Source organism: Ochotona princeps, chromosome 20 (genome assembly GCF_030435755.1).
Source record: "Ochotona princeps isolate mOchPri1 chromosome 20, mOchPri1.hap1, whole genome shotgun sequence".
Lineage (NCBI taxonomy): Eukaryota > Metazoa > Chordata > Mammalia > Lagomorpha > Ochotonidae > Ochotona > Ochotona princeps.
This window is the reverse complement of record NC_080851.1, coordinates 1,212,683-1,229,780: the sequence shown is the minus strand read 5'-3', so window position 1 is coordinate 1,229,780 and position 17,098 is coordinate 1,212,683. Positions and strand designations below refer to the sequence as shown.

Below are 17,098 nucleotides of genomic sequence, written 5' to 3'. Positions count from 1 at the left end.
ACGGTGGAGAAGCGGCCAGGCCAGGAGAGGGAGCGAGCAGCACTGGCGTGGCTCACAGGAGCGCAACTCACCCCAGCCAGTACGGAAAACAGTTTGGAGTTTTCTTGTAAAGTTAAACATTTATCTACTGTATGACTCAGCTGTCCCGCTCCTCGGCATCTACTCTGGGAAATGACACCTTACGTGCACACACACCTATCCACGGCCATAAAGCACTGGACAGTCTGCATGGGGTCTGGAGAGCCTACGTGGGCGTGGCACAGGCCGGCAAGCTGCGGGGACCACGGCCTGGGAGATCACCTGTGAACAGAAATGATGGGCGTGCTGGCTCGGCCAGGGACGGACTCTCAGAGGCTGTGCAGAGTCCCACCCAGGCAGGCTCCCGCCACCTTCCTGCCCCATCTCAGTCTTGTGCTACCTGTAGCGTTGGACATCCCCCGGTGCCAGCAGTGTCCACCTGTGGCTTTGCCACCCTCTCAGCACACACTTTTCCTGGCACTGCCAACTCTCCAAACAGCAGCATGTTCCATCAGAACGCCAGCAAGTTGTGGGACAACACATCTGTGTCTCCGTGAAATTCTTAAGTCGAAATCTTGCCCTGTGTGGCCTTTGCAGGGGATGAAGGAGCGAGAGGACCCCTTGACCAACGTAACTGTCTTAGCAGACTTGGGCGTTGCCTCCCTTGTCCTCTCTTCTTACTGCGGATGCAGTCAGGCAGGGCATTCTCACCAGGAGCTGACCATGTCACATGGCCACATGAAGGCAGAGAGCAACTCACTCACCTGAGCACTTCCTCCAAACAGCTTCCCAAAGACCCAGGGGCCTCCACCCAGGAGGACCACACTCCCATGACCCACACCTGTGGGACCAAGGCCTCCACCCAGGAGGATCACACTCCCATGACCCACACCTGTGGGACCAAGACCTCCACCCAGGAGGACCATGCTCCTAACACCCACACCTGTGGGACCAAGGCCTCCACCCAGGAGGACCACACTCCCATGACCCACACCTGTGGGACCAAGACCTCCACCCAGGAGGACCACACTCCCATGACCCACACCTGTGGGACCAAGGCCTCCACCCAGGAGGACCACGCTCCCATGACCCACACCTGTGGGACCACAGCTTCCACCCAGGAGGACCATGCTGCTAACACATGCACTTGTGGGACCAAGGCCTCCACCCAGGAGGACCACACTCCCATGACCCACACCTGTGGGACCAAGGCCTCCACCCAGGAGGACCATGCTCCTAACACCCACACCTGTGAGACCAAGGCCTCCACCCAGGAGGACCACACTCCCATGACCCACACCTGTGGGACCACATCTTCCACCCAGGAGGACCATGCTGCTAACACATGCACTTGTGGGACCACCTGTATTACTCCAAACCACAGACAGGGCTTGTAAAGCCACGCGGTGCACACCCTCCCAGCTGTGCTTACTGTCCCCACGCCCAGAGATGACTCAACTAGTGCCGTCCTTACTCTCTACAGCAGGTCAGGCAGCACCACCCTCGCTCTAGTAACCCTTTCCACCCCATTCTCCCTTGCAGGTGGCTACCACCTCCATCCCTGACTCAGGTCTCAAAGCCCTTCCTCCTTCCACTGTAGTCCCAGACTTTGGACTGGAGTCTGTTCCGAACCACCTCCACTGGACCAGGACTCTCCCTGTCCCAGCTGCCCCTGGGGTCCACAGTACCTGTCCTCATGCCTGTAGTATGAGTTTTCTAAAACAAGCATGAGTGCCTCTCCCGGCTCCTGTGGCCTGCAGATGCTCAAGGGCTCACAGCACTGAAGGGCTTCACATCCTGGTCCTGCCCTCTCTTCCCTGCATGGGCTCCCCTCAGGGTACAGCTCATGGCTGCGAGAGAGGACCTTGCTCTCCAGCAAGGCTGTGCTGTTGATGCAGATGAACGCTCATTCGTTTCCTCCTGTGGGTCCACCATTGCACCCAGCTGCTCCCACACAGGCAGATAGGTTCTCCCACCTCAGATGCGCTGTGGCACTCATGTCCACAGATGTGGCTTCACAGACCCGGCCTTCTACCCCTAGAGACCCCACAGGGCAGGGGCATAGCCAATGCCTGTGGATTACAAGTGAGCATTTCCCATGAGACTCTGAATGTGTGTGAGTAGCTGCAACCCCTCTTCATGGCAGGAAAGACGCCGCCTTGTCAGAGGACCTGGAGAGAAGCTGCCCTGCCTGCGCTAACAGCCACAGTGGAAACGCTCACCCAGCTCGTTGGAAACAGACTCGCTTCCGTGGGAAAAAATACCGCTCCACCTGCTGCCTCTGCTTGGTGTGGCCTTCTGTTCTGACTCTTCTCAGCTCTCCACACAAGGGCTCTGCAGCAGGGCCTAGGGAGGATGCTGCAGAGAGCAACAGCACAGGAAGACAGGGACGGTACCCGAGGAAGCAACGGGCAGCACAAGGCTCCAGGCTGGGAGGACGTGGAAATCTGACGGCAGGAGCCTGCACTTTGAGGGTGACGTAGGGCAAGTACCAGGCTCCTTTCCAGCCAACACGCTGTGAAGCCCACCACATCCCAGCTCAGGCAATGGCCTGGCTAAGTGTGTTCAATCTGCCTTCCCATCTTGCCAGATACAAACTGGGAAATCTGCTCCCCCGATCCCAGTACCCATACCCTGCAACTCTAGACAGCGGCTCCCTGCACTCACACTGGACTCACACACTACAGGCTGTGGCTGCAGGCAGAGCCCCTAGAGATGGTGAGCTGCTCTGTGGCAACGCGATAGCCCAGGTCCTTGCTGTCCTGGCCGGGGTTTCTGTCCACGTGGACTCCATCTCATGCCAGGACTTGGTTAATATCTGGGCATGAGTGAGGCATGAGCAGCCACCTGCAAGGATTGCCATGGAAACAGAGAGGAAGCCGGGTGTTTGAGCAGTTTGAGGAAGGGCCAGTGCTGGGATGCAGCAGGCTGGGCAAGAGCATGCAGTGCCAGCATCCTGGAGAACATGTGTTCGAGTCCTGGCTGCTCTACTTCCGACCCAGCTTCCCACTACAGCATCTGGGAAAGCAGTCAAGGCTGGACTGAGTGCTCGGCCCTCTGCCCTCAAGTGGAAGTCCTGGATGGAGCTCTGGGCCCTGGCTCTCTTCATCCACGTCTGTCCCTTCAGGATTCCACTACAAGGGATGTTGCAAGATTTGTTTAAGACTCTGCTTATCTGGGAGGAGTCTGTACCAGCAACTAGAAGCACAGAGCTTGCATGATGTGAGCCAACCGGCCCAGCACCAGGCCCTCACAGGCAGCTGTTTCTGAGCAGCTAACAGACTCCTGGCAGCTTTGCAGGTACCGGCTTTCGGGGCTCCCCCCAGCAGTGCCAGCGTACACAGCATGCTGGCAGTCGGGCGGGGCAGTGCGAGCATCCTGGTCTTTCATTCTATCTCTGTTCTTCTTACCTCGCCTCCTCTAGCCTCCCTGTGGCTGCCTCAGGGCAGCTCTCTGCACCTCCTGCAGACCCCAAGGGGCTAGACCTGGACCACAGAAGTCATCTCTGGTGCCCTGACCGCACACAGCCCTGGTCAGCCCCCGCCCGGCACAGGCCTGGGGGCACAGGCAGAGCAGGTGGGGGGTGGCATGTCACGTGCCCCCGCCCACTGTAGGTCCACTCAGATGGCATGTCCGGGAACATGTCCTGGATCTCGTGGCACAGCCTCTGCTTGTCAGCAGCCCAGCTGCCTGCCTGAGACGCCCCCAGCCTGGCTGCTCACGCACCAGCACCACTCCAGACCTTCCATTCTCCTTTGAGGTCCCTGAGAAAATTCCCCACTGTGTGAGGCTTGGGGCTAATCCTGGGGTGCTGGCAGCTGAGACCCCCGCTCAGGGGGTCACACACAGACGCTCGGGTGGACTTCTCATGGAACACACCAGGGCTCCTGGCTCCATGGCTCCTGGCTCCTGGCTCCCGGCTCCATGGCTCACAACCACCAGCCCTGCTCCTTCTCTGGACACTCCAGAAGCATCCTGCAGCTATGCATCGGCTACCCTCACAGTAACTGCCCTTGTGTCTGTCACAGTGGGGCACCGACACCCTGACGAGCCAAAATCATGAGTCAATTAAGCAGATGTTAAAAGGGCTCCACGTCAGTGAGAAGCCCCCACGGTACGCAGAGACACAGCAGAAACCCAGCCCAGGGACCATCGGACACATGGTGGGGGCTTTCCAGAATCCCCTGGACTCACGTTGGCATCTGATTCCATGCCTCCTGGAACATTCCGAAGCCCTCCACAGTGAGGCTCGCTTAGTCTGTCCTGCTGTGGACAGTGATCCGATGAGCACAGTCAAGGCTCAGCGTAAGCCTGGCTTTCCCTCCTTTGTCTGCCTTCTGTTTGCTCTAACCACAGCAGGCTACTTGTTTCTTCCCTATCTCTCTTCTCTCTTTTTGAGCAACAGTTTAAAGAAGCCTATATTTCCAGACAACACTGGGTAATACAAAAAATGAAAATACTGCTGGTAACTGCTGGAGCTGGCTTCCTTGGGGGAGCACGCACAGCCTGACACACCCAGGATGGCTCCAACTGGGCTCTTCCTCAAAGCCGGGTCAGCCATGGGCACCTAGGGGACTGCTGGGGGGTGGCCCTGTCTGAATCACTGCATATTCCAGGCAACACCGGGTTGAGCCCCAACCTACCAGGCCTGGGCCTGGACGTCTGGGTGGAGTCAGGGTGTGTCTTCATCCAGCAGGTTCCTGGGACTGTGACACACACCATGGCCACCCACCTGCCACTACGCCCCAACTCCACCCCAGGACAGAGGGAGACCTCACGGTGCTGTGGGTGGCCTGGATGTTCACAGTCCAGATGGGGACCCACCAAGTGCCATGGGCACTGGTGGGAACCACCTCAGGGCCAAGGGGGGACCGCCCCACAGGCCAGATGGGCAGGCTTCCTGTGAACTGGGTATGCATATGTGCGTGTGAATCAGTAGGTAGGAAGGTAGCAGGGTGTGTGTGTGATGGCCGGCTGCATTTCCATCATTTTCAGAATCTCACATAAGCAGCTGTCACACCTGTCTAAAGAGATAGCCACATGTGGCTGCTGTTGTTATGAAGGTCTCTGGCAATGCCACATCTCAGGACTTGTGGTGTTCTCTGGCCAGAGGCCCTCCATTCACCAAACACAGCATGAACAGGGTCACTCTGTAGAGGTTCAGCGGTAAGAAATGCTCCTCTGAGACTGTCCCAGGGTGGTTTCCATAGCCATAACCCAAGGTCACAGTCTCGGTCATCCACCAAGAGGAGAGGTGGGCGCAGGTCATAGTGCGAGGGACCTTGCACCTGCTCTGTCCTGCAGCAACAGAATCATAGAGGCATCTCTTTCCCTTCCACCAAAGGCCCAGATCCAGGCATGAGGAGCCCACCATCAAAAAGCCCCCATCCTGAGGACCACACAAAGGCCATCCACAGCACTACTGGAAGGGGTTCAGGGCCCGAGCTCCCAGCACACAGGCTCTGGGGAGATGATGGAGCCACAGCAACATCCCCCGCTAACCTTGCCTGACAAGCCACAGAGTTTAGATCTAAAGTCACAGCTCGGGGTGGTGTTGTGCTACAGTGGGTTGTTTCTACCTGTGACAGCATCCTCATGAGCATGAGTTCGAGTCCTGGCTGTTCCCCTTCTGACTCAGCTCCTGCTCATGCAGTACAGGGTGGCTCATGGGTCCCTTCCAGCCAGGCTCCTGGCTTCTTCCTGGCCCAGTCCCAGCCACTATAGCTATTTGGGGGAGTGAATCAGAACATGGCAAATCTCTGTTAGTCTCTCTTTCTATGACTCTGCCTGTCATATAAGTGAATCAATCTTTTTTAAACAAAGTCACAATTCTAGTGGTAATTACGCCTTCAAATACAGGAACCCAAGTGGAGTTCACATTCAGTTTCTGACAATGAACTCCTATTTCAAAGAGCATGCCACTGGGGCACCAGGCGAGAGCCCCACCTCACCGGAGACAAGCATGAGATGACTCACCCAGTGGCAGGTGCAGAACTCTTGGCTCTGCTCCCCAGAGTGATGCTAAAACCATGACAACAAAACACCAGGCACAGGGCCCTGTTCTTAGAGCCCTGTGCCAGCCGTTTCCGCCACTGTAACGAAACCTGCATGCGCATACCGGAATGGAGATGACCATGAACATAACCATAATGTGGCTTCCGCAGCCTCATGCTCAAATCATGTTTCCAAGCTCATGCCGTGATCTGCACTGGCAGAGGGTCCCAGGGACACGGTAAATGTCCCCACCCCAGCAGGGACACGGGCAGGGCAGACCTGCCCTGTGAAGTTTCTGAGCAAAGTGTGCGGCCTCCATTGAGCCCTCGGTGTCCCCTTCCCTCAGGGAAGACACAAACATGCTCTGGCACTCCTGCTCGCATCTGTCCCACACACGCCCAGCGGACGTGTGGCCTGCTTGGTCACCCACAATGCATTTTTGCTCTTCCGACAGACAAGAGGCACCTGTGCCTACTTATGGGGTGCACTGTGCTATTCCAAGCCACACAGGGGTGGCAGCACAGAAGCCACGGGTACATCTGTCACCTGGGATGTGTGTCACTGCCTTCTGACCATTCAGCATATTGCCAAGGGCTATTTTGAAATGTTCATTCATCACCACAGCCAGAGCTGCCTCCCACACTACAGAGGCTCACAACTCTGGGTACACATGACGTGGGACTGAAGAGCACCACCTCCCAGGCCACCTAGCATTGCATCAAAGCTGCCAGTTCAAACGCCAGCCACCCTTCACTCCCGGGAGCTCTCCAGCTGTAGTCTCAGCCCAGACAGGGAAACACTCAGTCATTTCTGAAACCCAAAGACAGAAAGCCAGCACCCGGGGCCAGCACGTGACATAACCAGCTACGCTGCCCTCCCACACCACAGCACCAGCTGGAGTCTTGGCTGTTCCACTTCTGCTCCAGCTGCCTGATTATGTGCTTGGGAGGCAGTGGAAGATGGCCCAGGTGCTTGGAGGACCAAGATGGAGTCCCTGGTTCCTGCCTTAGTGTGGCCATATGGGAAGTGAGCCAGCAGACAAAAGATCTTCATCTCTCTCTCTCTCTCTCTCTTTCACAACAAGACAGAGATACACACACAAAAAGAGACTGTGTGTGTATTATTGTTTTTCAAATAAATAAGCAAATAAATAATCTTTAGAGAAGTCAACATTAAGAAATCATCGCAAAGAACTTTACTCAGGGTTGCAACACAAACGTCTTTTCGACAATCAGATAAACAAAGGCAAAGGGCCGACTAGAGGCCAGTGGCAAAGCAGCTCAGAAAGAGGTGATGACTGAAACTCAATGCACACATGAGCCTTGCCAACAGTCGACAGTAGGAACAGGCTGTGCCCACATCTTACACTGCTTTGTACCAAGGTAAACTTATTTTTAAACTTTGATTTCAATGGACTTTGTGAAGTATCCCATCTTCTTTCAACTCCTCCTATTTCCTTTGCTGCCACTGGTTACAGGAAAGAAGCCAGAGAACATTCCAGGCAGGCAAAGCACCTTAAGGTGGGATGAACTCATCTCCTCACAATGATGAAAGCCAAGTTTAAGAGCAAAGAAAAGAGATTGTGGGCCATTCCACATATACAGGACCTGGGAGAGCCAAGGACACACACAGGACACTCACAACCAGAGAGAGCCCAGATGGGAGCCAGGGTCCAGGGGAGGAGGACGGCGGGGGCGACCCCCAGAGCAGAGGCAGGGAGAAGCAGCTGCTGTTCGTGAGGCTTGGCAACTCTCCTGAGCTTCTCCCTGGACAGGGCAAATCTGCTGGGCAAACGGAGCTCTGAGCATCCACAGAGAACAGTGAGCTGCATCACAGCCGGATAAAGGGGAGCCCAAGAGATGTTTATTAATTCATCAGCCGAGATCAAGGCAGAGCACCTTGCTGGTGGGGGTGGGAGGGAGAGTCCGGGTCAGATTCCACCTGTTTGTTTAGAAACTTTCTGCTGGGCTCTCCGGGGCTGATGGGGGTCTTTCTGAGCATTCTGGGGGGTGGGAATATCCCGGAACACAGCTGTGCTGTCACAGGCTGCCCACGCACTGGTCTTTCAGCAAAGCACTGCTGAACAGTGCAGCAGAGGTAGCCCCTGCCCCCAACATACCCCAGTGGTGTGGGAACAGCAAGGTGACCAGAGGAGAAAGCGCTGCACCCTGGACGAGAGTCCCATGTGTGCATGTATGGGGGGGGGGCAGGATCCTAGGTGTCTCAGTGTGCATGCCCAGTGTGCATGCCCCGGCTGTTGTGAACACACCTACTGCCGGAGAACAACACGGCTGCATTGTACTCAGGCGCACAAACAAGGCCCATTCCTGCAGAGAACATCTGTGCTTCCTGTCTTCAGGGAGTTGTAACCAAAAGCTACCATTCCAAAACCCTGAAACAACACAGGAAGTAAACAGAGATTGCTAGATAACACAGGGAACTTCCAAAGTGAGATGCTTTTCAGTGAGAACTAACCTGGTTTCTAAACTAGCTAAGTCGACACCCAGGTGACCACAGATGCCTCAAAACCAAGCATGCACATCCAGGGGCTGGCAGAGGGCTGGGACGCCGGGCCACAGTCACGCTGGATGGCTCGCAAGAGCTGAGCTCGGCAATCCCAGCCTGGGCAGTGTGCTGTGGCAGGACACAGTAACGGGTCAGCACACACAGGGGGAGAAGGTCCCCACACCCCCCCAGAAGAGCTCTCCCTGATGGCAGCTGCAAGACAGGCAGGGGAGTGGGCATCGCGGCAGCCGCCCTGGGAGTGCCAACTCTGCTCTCTGGCCCCAGCCAGCCATTCTGTTTCCAACCTATTGGTTTGTTTATTGAATATTAGTGAGTTTTGCTCTTAATTAGTAGGGTTCTAGCCAACCAAACTATATTTAGCGACTGAAAAATTAGCCACATGAACAGAAGCATACACAGTTCCTGTGGACTCACTGGCACCCAAGCAGAATGTTAAAAGCAACTGCCAAACCCTTGAATTGGGAAGAGGGCAGGACTGCCAGAACTGATAGGGAAAACTGCCACTTTTCCAAGTCCTGGTGCCACATGTGAACAGACACGTGCTATGCCATGTAGAAACGTGCCCTCATGCACTTCGTGTATACACACTCCTGAACTCACACAGACATTTCACTCCCAGAGTCACGGGCTAATGCCCAGTGATGGTATTTCAGAGGTCGGCCCAGGCCTCAGTCACCCACGAAGGTGGTCCTCATGAGTGATTACGGAAGCTGGGATGTGCGCGATTACTCTCGTTTCCTGGCTTCTCACATGACCCTCAGTGTCATCTCTTATCTCGCAGAGGGCAGAACTAAGGGAGCCCCTGGTCCTGACCTTGGGCCTCTATTACTACAAGCCCAAGTAAACCCCCCTGCCTCATAAGAAGCTTGGTCATGACAAGCCGACGGATACACACCCAGCTGGCTTTGCCATCAAGTCCCCACCCTTGGCTTTGCTTCCCATTCCCTTGCCAACTCCCGGGACAGGGGTTCTTCCAACATTCCTCCCTTTGCTCAGGAAGCTCTCTCCACCCCACCCACCTCCTCCAGGCCAGCAGGAAGACCAGCTACCATGACTTTCCCAGGCTTGCCAGACTATGGACTGGTGTGAGATCTTCCACTGTCTCCCCTGGCTGGTGCCCAACAGGAATGACCAGAATTGGGCATGGCATGGGTATGGAGAACAATACCAGCCAGAGTCCGCAGTACCCGGCCTTCGAAGCTGCAGTCTGAACATCACTTCCTCCGCAGGACGCGTGGGGAAAGTGGGCCCTGCAGACCAGCGCTCTCTGGCATGCAGTGGAGCGAAAGACCTGCACTTTCTTCTTGGGGCCCAGGGGCTGGCAGGGAGCGCTGGAATGACACATGGAGCCACGAGGGACTCCTTGCCCTGCTGATGCCAGAGCACCTGCAGTCTCCAGGACCCCGAGTGGGAGGAAATGCAGCAAGTGCTATGGCCACTCGTCCTGCATGCCCTAAGCCTCACCAGTCTGGAGCCAGCACAGGTGCCCTTCCCTCGCCTCCAGGCCTCTTTGGATGGCATGGGATTCCAGCTATGCCAAGAGGCCCTGAATTGAGGGACATATGAAGCTTGTAGGGACTCCTAAGGACGGGCCCCTCGGGCAGGGCTAAGGTGGCTGAGGCTGCACACCAGCATGGCAGCACAGCACACGGTTCTCTAACCAGCAGCAGTTCAGCTCAGCTCTGGAGGACCAGCCGAGAAAGACCATAGCTTCCTCTCCATGCACTGCCACCACCCTCCACCTGCCACCCTCCACCTGCCACCCTTCTCCCCTCACAACCACAGCCCTACCGCAGCTGCCACCTCCACCACCACCACTACACTGCCTATTCCTCACAGCAGGGCAGCTGACACATCCCAAAGCCATACAGAACACAGCTCCTGCCAGCCTCCTCTCCTCAGACTCCTTCCCCTTGTCCTCCCTCTCCTCAGCTCTCCCCGGCCTCCCTCCCCTCAGCCTCCCTCCCCTCAGTTCTCACAAGGCCTCTTCTCAGGCCTCACAAGGTTCTCCTCACCCCAATCCTCACTATATCATCCACTGAGTGGTACTCAGGGAGACGGAGGACGCTTGGTCCCTGTGGAAAGTTCTGTGGACATGTGGACCAGGCCCATGTCAGGAGCCATGGTTAGAGGGCAAAGGCAATCTTGTGTGGCTGGCGCAAGACCCAAATCTCAAGCCAGCATTCTTTCTACTACCCCTCAGGACTGCCTTTGACAGGGAAAAGCCAGGCAGACAGGATTAGCAAACAGAGAGAGGCATTTCCAATCAGGGCAGATACCCTGCCTGACCCACAGAGGGTGAGCACACCCACGTGCCAGGGAGAAACCACAGCAGGTGCCCTTGTACCTTTGCTGAAAGGCGATGGGAGACTCCTTCAGGTCAAAGTCCCTCACCTGGTGTCAGGCTGTGAAGACGGGGGCGAGGATGAGGTTACTGGTTAGAAAAGCAGGAGAGACAGGTAAGCCGGAGCTCCTGGCTTCTCTCTGGTCTCTGGAAACTTGAGCTGTTTTTCCAGGGACAAACATGTCAACAGCATCCATGTGCTTTCACCAAGAGCACTGGGGTCGGTGGAGGTGGGCGTGCACCTGCAGAAGGAGTTGCGCACACGCGTTTATAGTCTGGGGATCTGTCTCATCAAATGGGGCCGAAGGAAATACACTTTGACAGCTGCTGGAAAAGCCTTTTCTTTCATTTTTCATTCTAGTAATGGAAATGTTCTTGGCGGGGAAGCTTGTTCTAATTGGACTTGGCCTGAGACAGGGTCCTGGCAAGCCACAGCTCGCCACCTGATGAGGGAGCCCAGACAAAAGAGTCAGAACCCTCAGGACCACAGAGCGGTGTCTGCTGCGGCAGGTACCCAGCCAGACCACACCGCAGGAAACACACATGTGGTTGGAGACCCAGTGCCACCTTGTCATGCCGGAGTGTGCAGAATTGATGGCATCAGACCTTGGGGGTAATTATCTCCATCAGCTCTGTTGTGGTGGTGATGACCCACCCACCGGCGATGACCTAGCCACCATGCGTCTTGCAAAGCAAAGAGGGAACACAATGAGAAGTTCCCGCTGCAGAACCCCAACTCCTGTGTCATGGACGGGAAGTGCCTGGGACGCAATAAACTCACCACAGTATTTAGCCAGGCACAAACAGTGGTTTTGCAAGTTGGATGCTCCACTGGCCTCAGTCAACCTGCGGGAAGCCAAGTGAGGTTTGCAGAAGGATTTCCTTCTGAAGGAAGCAGCGTAGAACCTCAGCTCCCCACAGTGTAGTTACAAACTCTCTAACCACTGTTCACACTACAGGTACACAGATCACCACTTTATCTACAGGAATCAATTCAAGATGGCCAGAGAATGGAGGTGTGTGGAGGCCGTCACCGGCTGGGTCCCAGTCCTACTCAACAATCCATTCTACCTGTGCATGGGACAAGGTCAAGGGAAGAAAACCTCAGAGGGGCTGAATGCTGAGTTCCTGAAGGCAGGAGGAACACAGCTTATAAGTACCCTGAGACCAAATTTTAACTACACTTAAATTCCACCATCCTTACCCAACCGCTGAGGAACACTACAAATGTTCAGATTGTTTGCTATTGTGGCAGGAAATGCCTAAATCCTGTTATTAATAATGATTATAATAAAAAAGAATAAAATCCCCAGGTTACCTTCCACTTCACCATAAGCCATGCTTAATCTTTCCATGCTTAAATGAATTGCCAGAAGTAACTCAGACATCTTTTAAATATACAGCTCAAGCAGTGTGAAACTTTTAATGTTTCGGTTAAACAAGATACAAACTTACATTTGGAAGTACATAAACCCATTCTCGGACATGTCAGCCAAAAAAAACCCCAAACTTGGCGCTCTGTGCAGCTATCCCTATGTCCTTCATATCTGTACTGCCAGGCTGGGTGGCAGGTGTCACTGTGGCGGCCCCTCCACTCAGACCAAGGGCAACAGGCCTCTGGCACTCCACCCTACGCAGCGACAGTAGTGCAAGCTGCTTTTATCTCAAATCACTTTCGTCTCACAACGTGATTAAATACACACAAATTTATGCTGGGAAATGAGTAACAGCCGCGCCTGTGGGAAGATCGCATTCCGACAAAGCCAACCAGCAAACTTGGGCTGCGTTTCCTGAGGACAACTGCTTTCACAGAGCCGCTGGTCAGACACACCAGCTGCTCTGTCATGCTCATCTCTGGAGACTGTTCTACAGAAATATGTGCTTCTCCCACAGGGAATAATGTAAAGAACGAAGCGTCACCTGGCAGGCTCTAAATGCTCTGTCAGGCCCAGAGGGAGATGGAGCCCCACGGCGGGAAGGACCCACCAATGCTGAGGGCGACACAAGAAAAGTGAACAGACAAGCTGCAAGTATAGACTTCAAATCTCTTTTACAACTTCATCCAATGGCAACTGTCTTGGTGTTCTAGAATATTCTGTCAATTATCGCACTTTAGAGGAGCTCTAAGACTCCCCATAAGTCATAGCAGGTCCGACCCATCAGTGTTTGCACACAGCAAAGCCAGTCACAGTCACTGTTTTAACAATCATATTAACACAAACACACAACTTCAGTGTAAGAGAGGCTGAACTGTGAGTCCCAAGCGAAGGCAGTTCTTAGCCCTACAGCCATGCAACGCACACGCCCCAACATCTCTGGGCCTCCAGGACTCTGCGAGACAGACACGAGTGGGCCCCAAGTTCCGGTTCCCTTTGAAAGATCACCCTGGTTCACACTGTGCACACTCTGCCCCTCTTCCAGAATGAGGTAACAGCTGTGACACATCTCCAGCCAGACCAGTGCTGCGGCCTGGGGCGCGGGCACTGCACCCAGCTACACAGCTCCAGCCAGACCAGTGCTGCGGCCTGGGGCGCAGGCACTGCACCCAGTTACACATTTTCAGCCGGGCCAGTGCTGCTCCTAGTTACACATTTCCAGCTGGGCCAATGCTGCTCCCTGGAGTGCGGGCACTGCACCCAGCTGGGGCAGACCCTGCCTGACACTCCAACACAAGCGGGCTGATGAGGAGAGAGGAAGCCGGATCTCCACTGCCCCTCTGAGGTGCTCCAGCCAGAAATGTCAGGCAGCACCCCGCCTCCTGTGACAGGCAAATCACACACACAGCCCAACAGCATAAAACATTCAGATACCGGCACTGCTGGTGTCCTCTGTTAACTGCATATCTCTCTTCCAGCAGGGCAACATGGCACTGACACTTTCTTTTCCGCTGCTTACCCATTTTCTAGCCTCTCGATGCCCTCTCCCTAGAAGTATTAACACAGAGAAGCTAGAAGCAGTCTGTCTACACTGCTTGGACGTTGTTCAGACAAGGCGTGGGAGCAGCAGGGATTGGCGCTGGGCATGGTCTGGGCTTTCCTTTGAGGAGGAAGGCAGCCCTTCCTTTCCCTACCTGGCACCAGGCACGAAAGAGCCGGGCTCACAACGACTCCTCCCACCCCTCCACACCTTGGGACACAGTGCGGCCAGCCTCTTCAATGTTCTGTGCATATTATTTACAAGCGTAGTGGCAAAACACTTGAGGCTCCTCAAATGAACGCATTTCACCGGTGGAAGGCACAGACTCAGGGCTACTGGGGTTTGGATTTCCCGGGCATTTGGGGTTCCCATTAGCATGAAAAAGGATTTCCTGCATTTGGGTTCTTTATGGGAGATCTGTTAGTTCAGAGAGAATTACATAACCACCACTAAGCCTATTGCAAAAAAAAAAAAAAAAACAACAAGTTCAACATTCCAAGGTCAGGATTATTTGATTTGCTAACCTGGCTCACTTGTTCCTGGCATTAAAGGGAAAGTTTTTAAAAGGGCCAGTTCGCACCGCTCTCAAACTTTCTGCTGCACAGCTCTCAGCTTGAGTCACTGGGGCACCACCGGAGAGGGGCGATCTGTCCTCCACGAGCTGCGGGGGCAGCAGGTGCAGGACCCACCCCAAGCCCTCATTCCATTTGCAAGACTCAGAACCCGGCCGCCCGCTCAGGGCCTGCGCGGAGGTCGAAGGTCTGCCCGGGACGAGCGGACTGCGCGGGGGCCCGAGGCCTGGTGCGGAGCCTTATGGCCGCAATCAGCAGCGAGTCTGAATTCAGAGCATTGGCTGTCTGTCCCACAGGGGGAAGTAATCGTTTTTGCCGGCAGAATCCAGACTGTGACGCGTGATTCGTGCACGCCTGGTGCAGGCACCGCTACCTGAGCCCAGGAAGGGCTCCGCAGGAGTGGAATCGCGGCAGCGGCGAAGGCGGCGCTGGGCTCAGCTCCCGCACGGGGTCTGCACCTGAGGCGAGGCCCAGCCCGCGCACCTGACGCTGAGGGCAAGGAGCCCTGGGAAGCGCGTCGGTGTCGCGCGACGCCAAGGTGGTCTTCGGGGCCCGGGATACTATGCGTGGGAAACAGAGGCCCGTGGGCAGCTTCCGTGGCCAGGGAGGGGAGACCGACACCGGCAGCCGCAACTCGGCCACGCGGCCAGAGTCGAGCGCCCAGGTCCCGCAGCTTCCCCAGCAGTCGGCGCAGACTCGCATGCGGAGTTCTGTGCATTGGAGGTCCCCAGAGGTCTCGCGCGCGCACCCAGCCCCGCAAAGAGCGCGCCCCAACCCGGCCTGACTCGGTTGCCTGGTGACAACCAGGGCGCCCGAAGCTCTCAAGGCGCGCTCCGCCGTCTCCCGCACCGCCGCCCGCTCCGTCTCCACCCCAGCAACCGGCCAGACCCCGCCGGCCGGCCGCGGCTTACCCGCTCGGGGGCTTGGCCGCCGAGGCGCGCTGCGCGTCCATGGCGCGGGCGAGCTCCGGCCCGGCCGGGTCAGGCACTGGCCGCGGCCGCCGGCCTCATTCACTTTTTCCGCGCTGACCCATCGTCCTCCCACGCGAGCTTGGCGGAGCACAGCGTCCGGCCGAAAGGGCGGCCGGGCCTGGGAGCGTCCCGGGCGGGCGGGGGCGCCTGCCGCGCGGGGAGGGGCCGGCGACGCGGGGCGGGGGCGCCCGGAGCAAGGTGCGCCGAGCCCCCGCCCCGACGGCGCCGCGCCCCCCGGCGCCGCCTCCGCCCCGCGCGCGCCCGCCAGTGCCGGGGTTTGGCTGCGCGCGTGCCCGGCTGGGGTCGCTGGGCGACCGGACTGCCGGCCGCGAGGGTGCTCGAGCCGTTGGGCTCCCCCAGGGAGTGTGCTCGTTTCGGTACCAAGCTGGGAGTCCTGGCCAGAGTCGCCGGGCCCGAGTCGGACAGAGCTGGGGACGGAAGGGAAACCACCTGGCGCCGGGAAGGTCCTTCGGGGTACGGTTGGAGGACCGACTGTGAGCAGGGGTGCGCGGTCTGAGGTCAGGTCCTCAGTGACCAGGGTGGCGCCGCGTTTATCTGCGTGGGGAAATGAGTAGTGCGACTCCCAGGACTCTGCAGCATCTGGGAGTTTGTCAGAAATACCATCAGGAGACCCACAAGCCAGGGCTGGAACATAGCCTGGCCTGGCCACCAGGACACCTGCGTGGGTGCTCGCTCAAGGGCGCTCACCTGATCTGCCTGCCCTGCTGTTCAGCCAGGCTGTACAGAAGGGCAGTCTGTCCCACACAGGCAACTCCACTGCCTGCTTCACCTGACACTCTTCGTTAGTTCGGCCCAAGGCCGAGTTCTGCAGAGGGTAATTTCCTCTGGGTCCAAGGCCTGGACACCCAGTGTCCATCCTGCCCTGTTCTCCCAGCCCCTGTGTGCCTTGGAGGGTGCTCTGTGCCTACTGACTCTAACGTCCCTCCTCACCCCCAGGCAGCACCCTCCCCTGCTTCTCTGCTGCTGGCCCTCTGCTCCTGAGCACAGCTTTGTCCCTAGTGTCCTGTGCACACGAATGTTTATGTTTATAGAGAAAAACGTATCACAAAGTACCTGTTAAATAGGCAAGTAATCTGGACACACTCATTGTATACAAATGGAGCATAATCACGCAAGCCCAGAGATGGCATTTGTTCTGTGCGATGTCCACGCATGTGCCCACCATCTCTGAGGGCGCCGGGTTGTCAGTCTTTGCTGAACACAGCCTTCTGGGTTAGGGGTTACATCCATGCTTGGGAAGTAAGGGTCTTCCTCATTCCTCAGGGAGTGAGTCTCTCTGGCTCCTTCTGCCTCTGCCTGTGGGCATCTTGCCTTGGCCACTGCAGTGGGAAAGGGCAACCTGGTTGGAGACCGAGCCCAGATGCCCTGAAGTCTCCTGCACAGGTTTGTGGGGACCTGGGCCTGCATCATGCAGGATTCTCATGGAACTCAGAGAGTACCACCTCCAGGCTCAAGTTCAACTTGTTCTGTCTGGGCCACCCCTATTCCAGGCATCTCTGAGCTAGAAAGCAAAGACCAGTGCCTGAAGTGAGGTGCAGGAGCAGGACAGACAGAGCTGTCACCCTGAATAGAGGGCTGGTCGCCACAAGGGGGCCTGGCAAGCAGTCTGTCTGTCAGGACTTCCACGTGCCCCAAACAGCAGCAGTGGGTTAGCACCACACAGGGTCCCTGCTGACACCACAATCTGGGTGTGCCCAAGGCCCTCTGGAATGGCGGGGTGTGTTCATCAGCCGTGC

General features: G+C 56.5%; 1 protein-coding gene across 1 annotated transcript in view; it reads right to left on the bottom strand.

Moving 5' to 3' along the window:
• COBL (cordon-bleu WH2 repeat protein) overlaps positions 1-15,514 on the bottom strand; it is a 110,820-nt gene extending 95,306 nt beyond the window's left edge. Inside the window, exon 1 of the mRNA XM_058678157.1 lies at positions 15,282-15,514. Coding sequence (XP_058534140.1) covers positions 15,282-15,322 — 41 coding nt within the window. The 5' untranslated portion in view covers positions 15,323-15,514. The remainder of the gene's footprint in view (positions 1-15,281) is intronic.
• Positions 15,515-17,098: the final 1,584 nt, after the last annotated feature.